General features: G+C 44.6%; 1 protein-coding gene across 2 annotated transcripts in view; it reads right to left on the bottom strand.

Moving 5' to 3' along the window:
• The window catches only part of CSMD2 (CUB and Sushi multiple domains 2), a 678,038-nt gene that overhangs the window by 80,155 nt on the left and 583,863 nt on the right, over positions 1 to 14,020 (bottom strand). For both annotated transcript variants that reach the window (XM_068966215.1, XM_068966217.1), the window contains exons 43-44: positions 12,316 to 12,493; positions 11,142 to 11,287 (exon numbers count right to left, since the gene is read on the bottom strand). In XM_068966215.1, coding sequence (XP_068822316.1) covers positions 11,142 to 11,287; positions 12,316 to 12,493 — 324 coding nt within the window. The remainder of the gene's footprint in view (positions 1 to 11,141; positions 11,288 to 12,315; positions 12,494 to 14,020) is intronic.

The raw sequence follows: 14,020 nt of genomic DNA, 5'->3' as shown, positions 1-14,020 counted from the left end.
TCTTTTTGTTGGTTTGTTTGCTTTTGATGCAAAAACCAGGAACTAAAATATCGGGACTAATGATAAAGGAGAGGATGTAAGAAGTTGGTGGCCGGGCCCAGTGCTGAAGGGAGGGGAGAGAAGCACTGCTGAACACCTACTGCATGTCACTATGTTGTAGATCTGCATAGTCAAAGCTGCAGTCTTTCCAGCAGTCATGTACGGATGTGAGAGTTGGACCATAAAGAAGGCTGAGTGCTGAAGAATTGATGCTTTTGAATTGTGATGCTGGAGGAGACTCTTGAGAGTCCCTTGGACTGCAAGGAGATTAAACCAGTCAATCCTAAAGGAAATCAACCCTGAATATTCACTAGAAGGACTGATGCTGAAGCTCCAATACTTTGGCCACCTGATGTGAAGAGCTGACTCATTTGAAAAGACCCTGATGCTGGGAAAAATTGAGGGCAAGAGGAGAAGGGGGCGGCAGAGGATGAGATGGTTAGCTAGTGTTACCAACTCCATGGATATGAACCTGAGCAAACTCCGGGAGATAGTGAAGGACAGGGAAGCCTGGCGTGCTGCAGTCCATGGGGTCCCAAAGAGCTGGACACGACTTAGCGACGGAAAAACAACAACTGTATCTCAGGCACGTTCATGCTCTGCCACCTTGAATTTTCACAATAGCAGATTCCCCTGTGAGCTGTTCTCATTCTACTCATGAGGAAGCTGAGATTCAGAAAGGTTCAGTTACTTCTCTAGGGTCACACAGGAAGTAAGTGGCACAGGCAGGGTTTGAACCCAGGTCTGGCTGCTCTCATATCCCATGTTCTTTCCACTAGTCACCACCTAAATGCTGTGCGTGGTTTAGATGAGGGCCAGCACGACTGCTTATTTCCCTTTTGACCTTGGGCCAAGTGCTGTGGCTTCAGTGGGTTTTCTAAGCCAACAACCATCTCCCTCTGGGCAGAGACTGGCCTATGCACGGAGGGTATCACTGAGGCCAAGTTCAGCGTGGGCTTGTAACGAGGCTGCCTTTCATTATCCGGCACAGAGCTGAGCGCTGAGTGTGTTAGTCAGCTGCTGTTGCCACCACTGTTGCTGTTATTCTCTCCGAATCACTTCAACTCCTGCTATGTTTTGAAAAATAGTACTCTCGTGTTTTTTTTGAAATTTATTGCTGGCACCACTTCCGTGCTCAGTTACTCGGTTGTGTCCGACTCTTTGCGACCCCATGGACTGTCAAGCTCTTCTATCCCTGGGATTGATACTGCACCATAAACATTAAAGGCACGTTGCAAACTTTTCAGCTTGAGATTGAAACCCTAGGCAGAAATATGAGCTAAATATGAAAGATACGGCCAGAAAGTGCTGGGGACAGTGCTAGGTGGCGGGGTGCCCTTCACGGTGAACATCACTCTAGGATGGCGTCACTCAGAGCCCGAGGCACCTGAAACACGAGTTCCAGATGCTCACAGGGCCTTCTGACATTCTGCCAGTGCAAAAGTAAGCGGACAGTCCTTGCCTCACAGAACTTAGAGCCAGCAGAGGAAACAGTCACCAAGTTTTGGTGGTCCCAGTGCAGCGGACACGAGTTTGATTCCTGGTCTGGGAAGATTCCACATCCTTCGGAGCAACTAGGTAAGTGCAAACCAGCTAATGACTGAGCCTGATGGCTGCATACTGACGCCTGGGTGTCCCAGAGCCCAGGGCTCTCCGAGACAAGCCACCACAATGAGAAGCCCGCACCCCTCAACGAACAGTAGCCCCTGCTCACAGAAACTAGAGAAAGCCAGAGCACAGCAATGAAGACCCTGTGCAGCACCCACCCTGCCCAAAAGCTATAAATTTTAATCCTCGTCAACTTGACAGACAACAACCACTTCTTTTCTTTTAGTTGGCATTTGACAACTAGTTAGGCAATATTAATAGACTATTTGTATTTTTATTTTTAACTCTCTGTTCATGTCCTTTGTTTCTATTTTTCCTACAAATTTGAAAAACTCAATGTATATTCAGGTTGATCTTTGCCTATTAAGTATATTTCCCAATTTATCATTTGCTCCTGATTTGTTTACGGCACTCTTCTGGTGTGTACAAGCATTCAATTTTTCTCAGTGTTTTCCTTTGTAGAATTTTTTAAAAATTGATACCTTCCATTCTCAGCCTCATGCTTACCTTTAAAACATACCTTCTAAAACTTTCTAAGACACACTTTGCTTTCCCAGAAAAAAAAAAAAAATCTTTAAAAGAAATCTCTGCCTAAGCACAGCATGGGTATTTTATAGTTTGTGGTTACGGTTTGATAGACGATCAATTTCTCATTACATTTTTAAAATTAATTTTTTTAGATTAAAAATTTCTGCTCAATGCATAAAGCTGGTGGAATACTTAAAAACAATAAAACAATAATTCTCCAAGTCCCACTACCTGGGTATAACCATTGCTAGCATTTTACTGTATGACTTTGGATCTCTTACAGACAACTCTCCTCTCCCCACAAACACACACTGGATCAGCCATGTTATGACTACAGAACTCGAGGGCAGGGGGACATTCAAAACTCCTCTGTTTCCTTTTGTCTGCATCCCCTTGTTCCCCTGGGGGGTGAGGCACTGACACGGCTTAGTCTCCAGTACATGTTAACATGCCAATAGGTAAGCAGAGCCCTCAGCTCCAGCAGTAGGCATAGTGGGTCATTCACTGCACGTTGAATTCTTTCCCATTGATTCTCTTGACACATTCTTCCTTGGGCTGAATTGGCCTTACCTCTGATACTTTTTGGGGTTTCCCAGGTGGCTCAGTGGTAAAGAATCAGCCTGCCAATGCAGGAGACCCAAGAGACTTGGGTTCGATTCCTGGGTTGGGAAGACCCTGTGGAGTAGGAAGTGGCAACCCACTCCAGTATTCTTGCCTGGAAAATTCTGTGGACAGAGGAGCCTGCTGGACTACAGTCCATGGGGTCACAAGGAGCTGGACACGACTGAGCAACTGAGCATGCACACTGAAGCTTTTAAAGCCTAATTAGCTTAGAGAGAAACGTAGTTCACATGGTTCAGTTCATTTTACCTGATGACTCTGGGCTCTGCAGTTGGATTTGGGGTCCAAGCCCAGCTGATATTAAAATGCCTTCCCTTGCCATTGTTCCTTGTATATATCTCTTTCTCAAGAAACTCACAAAGATGGGGTGGCTGTGATCTGTTAGGGATCCATAATCATTGCATCCTTTGGCTATACCACCATCTGAAAATGTTAGGAAAGTGTCAGTTGCTCAGTTGTGTCTGATTCTTTGCAACCCCATGAACTGTAGTCTGCCAGGCTCTTCTGTCCATGGGATTCTCCAGGCAAGAATACTGGAGTGGGTTGTCACTTCCTTCTCCAGGGGATCTTCCTGACCCAGGAATCGAAACACAGGTCTCCTGCGTTGCAGGCAAATTCTTTAGCACCTGAGCCACCAGGCAAGCCCACCATCATCTGAGCATTCCCCCCCAAAAAATCATATGCTTTTTAAATCAAACAATAGAAAATAAACATTTCCCTTAATCAGTGATTGTATTCCACATGAATGACTTTTAATGGCTGTATTTTCCTCTATTTGCATGTATGTATCATAATCTGTACACCCAATCTCCTATTACTTCACATTTGGATTGTTTCTAATTTACCTGTTACAAATAGCACTTCAAGGAATACCTTTATACACAAATTTTTGCACGGTTCTCAGAACTAGGATTGGTGGGTCCTAGATTATTGTTAATTAGGAACCCTGGGTGTAGGTAACACAAATCAGCTCAGGGTAGAAGCCTCTCAAGAGAAAAGTGAACCCAAGTGTGGCTTTGTACGCAGACTTCATAAAGGTAGAGGACGAGCAACTGTAGGCCGCCAGGAGTCCAGGAAACTTTCCTGTGTCTGTCGCAGTGGGTCTCCTTCTGTACACAGGAGTTTTCTATTTCTCAGTCTCCATGGACGGTGGAGACAGGCAATCCACTGCACTTGGCTTTATACCCTCCCTCTTCAGGAGACAAACAGAATCTCTCAGGCTCAATCTCGAGTTCCCGAGAGAGAGCATCTGATTTCTCTCTGCTGGAATCAGGGCAGGTGCCCACCTTTAGTTTCAGTTCCCGTTCCTGGGGTTGGGGCTGCATGCGGAGGGGAGTCTTGATGTACAAATACAGCCGACAGATGCCCGCGTGAGTGGGGAAGTTAAGGAGAGCATTATGAGCCGTGTAGATACCTGAAAATGCCTTGACTGTGGCTAATCACATTGTGTTAATCTTTCGGAATGTATTCTCAGACTTCCCACCACTAAGTGGGCTGCTCTCTGCAACCTCCACAATAGGATTATCATCTTTAAAGGGTCATTACAGATTATTCTTTAATATGAAAGAATCCACTTTTTCTATTGAATGCTTTTGCTTTGAATTCTTTTCTTTGATTGTTATTATTGTGGTTATAAAATATATCACCACCAGCTTTTATTTTAAAGCTGTCACACTGTCTTAGTTGTATTCCTGATACGGAAAACTCTATTATAAAGTCTACTTATATTGTATTCAGCCTAATGTAAGAGTCTTTGTGTTTTTAATAGGGAGTTGGGGTTTAATAAATTTGTATTTGTCATGATAATTGAACTTTTTTAAACTTGTGCGTATTCTGTGTTTTCTGTAGCTTTGTTTCTACACAGGTCCCTTTGTTTTCTTCTTTTTATCTGTGAATTACGCTTTGCTTCATTTTTTTTTCTTTTAGCAATTTGGAAGTACTGTAGTTGAGTTTTCATTTATTGATGGCTAAAATATATACTTGGAATCCTTCTTTTTCTAATTTTAAAATCAATAACTGAATAATATCTATTGATTCCTCTACCATGGAAGATGAAGGCATTTACTTTTTCTTCTCCCTCTTCTAAAAATATCTGGCATTTGTTAATATGAAATGATTACTTTTAAACTTCTGGGAATTGTATTTGGATTGTTTTGAATCTATATTTTCAATTATTATTAGACCTAAATCTGTGATTAGTCAATTCATCCCATTTTATCTTTTCTTTTATACAGTTTCTCTATAGAGTTATTTATAGTTATCTCTATAATGATTATTTGTTCATCCTTTGTTGGGTAGCTACATCCTCGAGTTAACAATTCAAACTGAGACTTTGGTTGACACTCATTTTAAGCTCTTGGATATCTCATTTTAAGTTCTTGGATATCTGCAGATGACTATCTCTCGCTGCATATATGAAGCTCCCAACAATTTTTTTTTCTTGAACAATTCTAAAACTATCTCTCCTTCATTTTCTGGAATCGAAAATTTCTGGAATTTTCACGTAATCTGAGAATTGTTGATTTTGGCTTCTTGTAGTTTTCTCAGCCTGGGTTCCAGTAGCTTTCTTCTACCCTTCACCCTTATAAATTGGAAAACTTGCCAGGCTGGTTTTGATTTCTCCTGCTACACAGTGAACTCTTTATCCTATATGCACATATTTTCCCTTAATCTCAGAAGAGTTTTATTTTATTATTTCTATCCCATCCATCAGGTTCTTCTCCTCAGAAATGCTTCTTGTCAGTATGTTGGTTCTTTGGCCACTGGGCCTCTTTATTTACCATCTTCTCCTTTATCATTTTCAAGTCCTTGTCCTTTTCTCTCTTCATATGGTGCTTTTCTGGTTTGGCCTCCACATCTCTGAATTGTTTTTCTATAGCGTCAATTCTGCTCTTTGCTGGTTAGTATGCCAGTTTAAAGTGTGCAACTTCATTTCTTTAAAACCTTTGTTTTTTTATAGCTGGCTCCCCTCATAAATAAAACTTTTAATTTGTAACAATCACAAAGGTGTAGGAAAAGTTGGAATTATAGTTACAAAACTTTCTCCATGAACCAACTGAAAGTTAAGTGGCCAACATGACATCCCATAACCACAGAACAGTTCAGTGTGTGCTGCTGCTGCTGCTGCTGAGTCGCTTAAGTTGTGTCCGACTCTGTGTGACCCCACAGATGGCAGCTCACCAGGCTCCCCCGTCCCTGGGATTCTTCAGGCAAGAACACTGGAGTGGGTTGCCATTTCCTTCTCCAATGCATGAAAGTGAAAAGTGAAAGTGAAGTCGCTCAATAAGTGTCCGACTCTTCGTGACCCCATGGACTACAGCCTACCAGGCTCCTCCGTTCATGGGATTTTCCAGGCAAGAGTACTGGAGTGGGTTGCCATTGCCTAGTTCAGTGTGCATTTCCTATAAATAAGCACATTCTCCCACACAATTACAATACAAGTACCAAAGGAGGAAATTAACACTGATAAGTTACTGCCATCTAATCCTTACATTCCATTCAATTTCTACCACTTGTCTCAATAAAGTCCTTAATAGCTAATGCATCCAGTTCAGAAACATGCATTGCATTTCATTGTTATGTTTCTTAGTCTCCTTTAGACCAAAGCAGTTCCAAAGTCTTGCCTTGACCTTCCTTGACTTTTACACTTTCGAAAATTACACACCAGCTAACTTCTAGTATGTAACACTGTATTACATTATCCTCAGTTTAGGCTGGTCTGATTCCTCATGATTAGATTCAGGTTGTGCATCTTTACAAAGAAGTGATGGGTTCTTCTCATCGTATCCTATCAGGTGGGTATGCTTTCCCCTTCTATTAATCTCTCGGCCAGATAACTCTTATTTGGAGTCCACATTACCTAGACTATTACGCTAGAAGTAGATGCTTTCTAAAATTTGCTTCTATTTCCCAACCTGCATGTTTCTAAGGGCATTTTTCTCTGCAATTCAAATCCTATTTTGTCATTTTTGAAAATGCTGTAGCATATTGTCATAAGTCTCCTTAAGGTACTCTTCTTCTTTTTGGTTCTTCTATGAATAGAAATTTATTTAGGGCTAATGTTTGCCTATAAAAAGGCAAACATTCTTTCCCCTGCTCCATTCCCAATTTCTACTCTTTGCAAGTCTGGCTCCTTCCTTTTCTTTAGTTCTTGTCTCAAATACCACCTCTTAAGACATGTTTCCCTCAATTATTCAACATGAAGTAGATTCTCTATGCTTTGGTTTGCTATCTTATCTGTTTCTTTCATAGCATGTTTTACAAATCACAAAGGTTTTGTCTAAACTTGTTTATTCCCTCTCTTCTTGGGGAAAGAAAGCTGTATGAGGAACAGACATTTCGGAGAGCAGGAAGCACACATAGTCAATGATGATAAGAAAGAATGCTTACCCTCATCACCAACAGAAAAGTGAAATGCTATTCACCAGGCTGGCAAAAATTTAAAGTCCATAAAACCCAGTGTTTGCAAGAATGTAGTGCTACAGAAGCTCTGTCTCCACGACAAGGAAGAGTGGGAGGTGTTAAAACTACTTTGTGAGGTTGATTTGGCCTTAGCTAGTAAAACTGAGTATGTGAATGCTTACAACCTCTCAATTCCACACAGGCATGTACCCTAGAGAAACTCTTGTTCATAAGAAGGAATGTGCGACAATGCTCATATTGTTTGAAATAAAGTAATTTAAATGCCTATTAAGAGTAGACTAGATAAACCACTATTTTCACACAATGGGATACTAGACAGCATTGAAAAGTGAACCTAATCTAGTCACATGCATCAGCATGAATTTCTAAAGCTTAATTTCGAATGAAAAAAAGCAGGTCACAGAAGAACACTTACAGAACAATTCCACTTACATAACAGAAAAACCATGCTAAATGAAACAATATATATTTTTGGAGACATACACCTATGGAGTAAAATCATAATGAAAAGCAATGAAAAATCAGCAGAAAATTTAGCAAAATTCATAACCCTGATTAACTCTGGGGGGTTGGGCAGGGGGCGTATTGGAGGTGGTGCATGGGGCTTCAAGAACACTGGAGATCTTTTTTGCAGGCTCAGCTGTGGGTGTTCATCTTATTTTTCTTCTTTAAATACACACATGTATGTTACACACTTTTTACATATTGCTAATATTCTACAGTTTTTCAAAAACCCAAGGACTGGGTGGAAGGTGCCTTCTTGTTCACTTGGCCCCTTGCAAAGAGTATCTCCCACCTGAACCTGCTGGCCTGTGTTGAACCTCTCACCCAGGCCCTTGCCTGCTCCTCTAGCCTGTGAGGCCTTGGTCTGAGCTGGCACTGAAGGGTCTCATGTCTCATCTGAGGACATCGGGGCACAGTGGCCAGGACACACAGAGGAGCAAGAGATGTCCTGGGCAGACTTACTCAGGAGAACTCGGGAACAAGGACAGCCCAGGGCAGTGCTGGGCCTCCTTCACCTGTGCCTGGACCAGGCGGGGATAAGAGACAGGAGCAGGGATAAGAAACCTGGCTTTAGGAGGAGGTGACTTCATACAGATCCTGTTACTCTCCAAATACAATAAGAATGATGATCATGACAGTGATGATGATTATTAAAACTGCCACTTGTTGAGTAACTTTGCTTTAGTTACACAAATTTTATTTCTTAATTGAATTTTTTGAGATCATTGTAGATTCACATGCAATTGTAAGAAATAATACAAAGAGATCTCATGTATTTTTACCCAGTGATTCCTAATAGAAAACCTCTTGCAAAACTATGGCATAATATCACAGCTGGGGTATTGACCTTGATACCATCAAGATGCAGAACATTTCCATCACTGTAAGGGTCCCTCATGCCACTCTTTTATAGTAAAGACATCTACTTCCTTCCCATCCCTAACCCCTCCTTAGCCATGGCAACAACGAATCTGTCCTCTTTTCATATAATTTTTAAAACTTCAAAAATGTTGTCCAAAATTATATATGGTGCAAGAATCATAGAATGATGGTGCTGTTCAGTTGCCAAGTTGTGTTGCAACCCCATGGACTGCAGCATGCCAGGTTTCTCTGTCCTTCACCATCTCCTAGAGTTTGCCCAAGTCCATGTCCATTGAATTGGTGATGCCATCCAACCATCTCATCCTTTGTCACCCTTTTCTCCTTCTGCCTTCAATTTTTCCTAGCATCAGGGTCTTTTCCAATGAGTCAACTGTTTGCACCAGAGATCAAATTGCCAACAGTGAATGAAATTTAACAATACAAAGGAACAAAGTCCTATTACATGTAACCATCTCACGAGATGGTTAGATAGCATCACTGACTCAATGGACATGAATTTGTGTAAACTCCAAGAGATAATGAAGGATAGGGAAGCCTGGCATGCTACAGTCCATGGGGTCGTAGAACTGGACACATCTTAGTGAATGAACAACAATTAGTACATGTAATAACTTGGATTAATCTCCAGGATTATATTGAGTGAAGAAAAGTTTATTCCCAAACATTACACATTATTGAGTATCTTTAATACTCTCTGCCTAGAGCTAAGCATTCCCCTGTATGAGTTCATTTAACTCATTTAGGCACTGGTATGATTCCCATCTTGTGGGTAATGAAGTTGAGGCTCAGAAAAGTCAAATGACAGCCTCATGGTCACACAGCCAATATATGGCAGAGGTCTGAACCCAAGTCTATGATGCTGGAGTCCACACTCTATCAGTCTGTGGGCAAGTTCCATAGAGTCAGAATAACAGAGCCTTCAAAACTGGGGTCCTGGGGCTTCCCTGGTGGTCTAGTGGTTAAGAATTCACCTGTCAATGCAGGGGACATGGGTTCAATCTGTGGTCTGGGAAGATCCCACATGCTGAGGAGCAATGAAGCCTGTTCATACAACTACTGAGTCAGCAATGAAGACTAAGACAAAACCCAAAACTCTGGGTCCTGTTCATTGGGTGAGAGGTGTGCCCAACCAGAGGGGTGTGGGCATGAAGGCAGACCGAGAGGGCAGGGTCTCACCACCATGTCATGCTCACCCAGGCCAACACTCCTGGGAATGGTGCCTGGAGCTGCCCGTGCTCTCAACAGTGTTGTTGCAGTCTCTTTCTGCCTCAATTTCACTATCTCTCCCGAGGACTTGGGGCTGAATGCATTCAAATTTCGATAAATACACGTGTGAGGTGTTAGCACCACGTGGTCTCACCCCAACAGCCAGTGCAGAGCTGCAAGGGCTGGGTTCTCCTCCCAGTTCTAGCCATGTGGTTCTGGGCAAGCCCTCCTGCCTTCCTTGGCCCTCATTTCCTTGTTTATAAAGTGGGGGTAATAATAGCTGCCTTACTAACTCACAGGATCCTTAGAGGTCATGAACTCCAAGCCCTTTGTTCTGCAGGTGAAGAAACTGAGCTAGGGAGAGACCTACACAGGTCAGACACTTGGCCTGAGGTGGAGCCAGGAATAAAGTCAAGCCTTCCTGATTTCCAGTTCATATAGATGTAACGTTCTGCAAATCGTAAACATGGGGGCTTATTTCTTGGCTGGGCACAAGCCCATGGAGAACTTTCTATAAGTTTTCCTAAGCTGTGTCCACTGTAATAAAAATGAGGAAATACCTGGGACCATAATCTTGGACTTTTACGAGAAAATAGGCTGTTGATAAGGACAGACACACCTTTCACTGTTCATGCTCCTGTACTTGAATTTTCCCCAAGTTCTTTTGTGCACAGTACTTCCTGTGGGGTCAACAGACGCTCTAGATACCTTTGGAGTGAGACCATTCTCTAGAATGTGCTGAGGGATGAGGAGGGGCACAGGTAAATGGATAAAACAACCAGGGAGCTGATATGTGAAAGATGAATAAGAAGACTCACCCTGCTGCCTCTGAACTTGAACTTGGCACCAAGGATCAGCCTTGTGGGCTTCTCCACCCTACTAGTGTGGCAGTGAAGGAAAACTCACATTTATGGAGCCCTGTGCTGGGGGCTCTCACATCGCTACAGCTGAATTCTCATAACCCTGGGGACACTGAAGGCTTTCCTGGTGGCTCAGATGGTAAAGAATCTGCCTGCAATGCAGGAGACCCAGATTCAGTCCGTGGGTTGGGAAGATTCCCCGGGAGAAGGGAATGGCTACCCACTCCAGTATTCTAGCCTGGAGAATCCCATGGACAGAGGAGCCTGGCAGGCTACAGTCTATGAAGTAACAAAGAGTCAGACACGACTGAGCGAATAACACTTTCTTTCTTCTGAGGATACTGAGATGGAGAAGCTATGCCACTCATCCCCAAACCCCAAACTGGCAAATGCAGGGGCCAGGAGGCAAGCCCAGCCTGGACTGAAAAGTCTGGCCCTCTTGTCCTTCCTGGACCAGGCTTTCATACTGACCAGAGAAAGCTACAGCGAAGATCCCGCCCATGGCTGACTCGTGGTGGAACTTGAGCAGGGCCTGGTTGGAGGAGCTGTGCATTGTCTTCTTGGCAAAGCTCCGGCTGAAGGCTCCAAGCTGTGGGGCTGTCTTCTGCGGCCCATCCCTGTAAGAGGAAAGAAGACCCTGCATGTCATGCGTCACCATGCCTGCCTGTTCTAGGTGGTGCATCAGTGGCCTTCAGTGAGCAAAGAGACACACCCGTGTTGCCTTCCTGGGCCCAAGGATTTCTTCCCTGGAATTTCACCTAGTCCCTTCCATCTGATCTCAGCCATTGTCTGGAAACTCAGTGAGAAATCCATTCAGGGCAGTCAGGTGACAGTCACCCATCTCTGGGAATTTTGAGAACAGAATGCTACTATCTCCTGCTGATTCCCAGAAACTCCAAACAAAGGAATTTTTAAAAGATATCTTTGTTCAGAGATTCAGCGGTTTGGAAAAAACTGTCGAGGAAACTGTACTAACCGACTAGTAATTCACATTCACATTTTAAAATTAACACAAGAAACTCTAACTGTAAAACTCAGAGCTGAGCTGTCCAACTTGGTAACCACTAGGCTACACGTGACTATTTACATTTAAATTATTTAGAATTTAATCAATTAAAAAAATCAGCTCCTCAGCCACTCTAGTCACAATCACGTGCTCAAGGGCCACATGTAGAGAGGGGCTATCATATTGGACTGCACAGATATGGAACGTTTCCATCACTGCAGACAGTTCTGAGGTCAGCACCAGCTCAGCATGAGTTGCCAGCAGGACTTCATTAAATCCCACTGCACAGCTCTTGCCTTAGGCTGGGTAGCTTATCCGGTAAACGGAGAATTTTGGTTTGGACTCTGGAAATACTGAGGAAAGTCTACTCATTGATCCAGAGTCCCACACCCATTGGTATTTTGACTGACCCCCAGCAGAACTCCAGGTGGGGAACCTCACTGCCCTGCTAGTCCTTTCCCATCAAGGAGTCAAAAAGGCTAATGGAAGCTGAGTTCTTATGCCACTATGTTTGAGACCCAGGAGGCTGACAGCCATTTAAAACTATCCAGCCCTTGGTTTTCTGGACTAACAGATGGGTGACCCAGCTGAGAGCCCAGCTCGAGCCCCTTTCCCTGCCGACCCAGTAGCTGGCCCTACCAGACGGTGATGAAGTCTCCAGAGGGCTCTGCCTGCAGCAGGCTGAGGTTGAGGCGGATGCCGTGACCGATGGGGACGGTGATCAGCCAGATGCAGTCCTGGGAGCTGGAGTAGGGACTGGGGAAGCCCGGAGAGTACACAGTGCCATTGAAGGAGGTGATGTTCCCGCCGCAGGGGACTGCCAGGGAGAGGACACAGACACAGGAGTGCTCAGATCACCTCCCCCGTGGGAATTCAGGTGGCTTCCCGCAGCACGAATCCTCCTGTTCCAGGAGGTTGGGTGGGATGGGGAGAGGAGGCGGGGCCAAGGAGGGCCGGGCCTGGCTTTTCCTGCTGTTCCCAACACGCCACATCCTGAGAGGCCCCCGATCTTCAGCACAGGTGCCTCTGTGGGCCTGTCTCAGCCCCGAACCCTCTTTTCTCTTTCTCATGAAAGAGACCTGTCCAGCAGGAAGAACACACCAGAGCTGCTGCCTCTCGTTCTGTCGGAACGCTAGAGTCAAGGCTTCACTACACTTACTGGGAAGGGGTAGAAAATTATGATGCTATCTCTTTATCTTATCATTCTGAGATTCTTGGATTGGTACTTTTGACCTCGACTCAAGAGTTGTGGATTCTTGGGATTTTCCTGGTGACCCAGTGGTTAAAAATCTGCCTTCCAATGCAAGGAAGACGAGTTCGATCCCTGGTGGGGGAATTAAGATCCCACACGCCAGGGGGCAGCTACGCCCGTGTGCCGTATCTACTGAAGTCTGTGGACTAGAGCCTGTGCTCCACAACAAGAGGAGCCACCACAATTAGAAGTGTGAGCGCCACGACTAGGGGCTCGTCCCTGCTCACCGCAACTAGAGAAAGCCTGTGCACAGCAACGAAGACCCAGGACAGTCAAAATAAAGAGCTATTAAAAAAGCAATTGTAGTGAGCTTAAGGTTGGATTCAAATCACGGCTCAACCATTAACTTGACTAGATAGCTTCAGATTAGTAGGGCAGTCTCTCTATCTTCACCTGAAAAACAGGACTAAGACCCCCTCCTCACAGGATAGTGGTTGACCATCAGATGAACTCATGCAGGTAAGATGCTCAGCCAGTGAGGGCATGAGATGCTCACAGAGAGGGCCTCTGCTACACAGACATGTGCCTCTCCGCATCTTCCTGTCTCCCCAGAGCAACACCCACTCTTAGACTCAGTCTGATCCAGGCTTTAGGCTGGGCTTCCCTGGTGTCTCAGATGGTAAAGAATCCGCCTGCAATGTGGGAGACCTGGGCTTGATGCCTGGGTCGGGAAGATCCCCTGGAGGAGGGCATGGCAACCCACTCCAGTATTCTTGCTTGGAGAATCCCCATGGACAGAGGAGCCTGGCGGGCTGAAGTCCATGGGGTTGCAAAGAGTCGGACAGGACTGAGCAACTAAGCACGCACACAAGCACATAAAGAGTCCTGGAATTCTCCATGGTATTTGGACTTGGTCACCGTGGAGGAAAACGAGAGATTCTGGGCAAAATCCTCCCGGTCCAGAACAATGAGTGTATTGGCCGGTATGGGTCATCAATCAGACTTGTGGCTAGGGGAAAACTGACCTGAGAAGAAAGTGTTCCAACACCTCCAAGCAGAGGCCAGGGCTCTGGGCTCCGGTGAATGTGAGCACATCCTGAAAGTGGTGCGCATGGGCACGCCATCCCGCCTCCATGGACCAAACCACCACTC

Source organism: Capricornis sumatraensis, chromosome 2 (genome assembly GCF_032405125.1).
Source record: "Capricornis sumatraensis isolate serow.1 chromosome 2, serow.2, whole genome shotgun sequence".
NCBI lineage: Eukaryota > Metazoa > Chordata > Mammalia > Artiodactyla > Bovidae > Capricornis > Capricornis sumatraensis.
The sequence above is the reverse complement of the archived record's forward strand: the minus strand, read 5'-3'. Positions and strand labels throughout refer to the sequence as shown.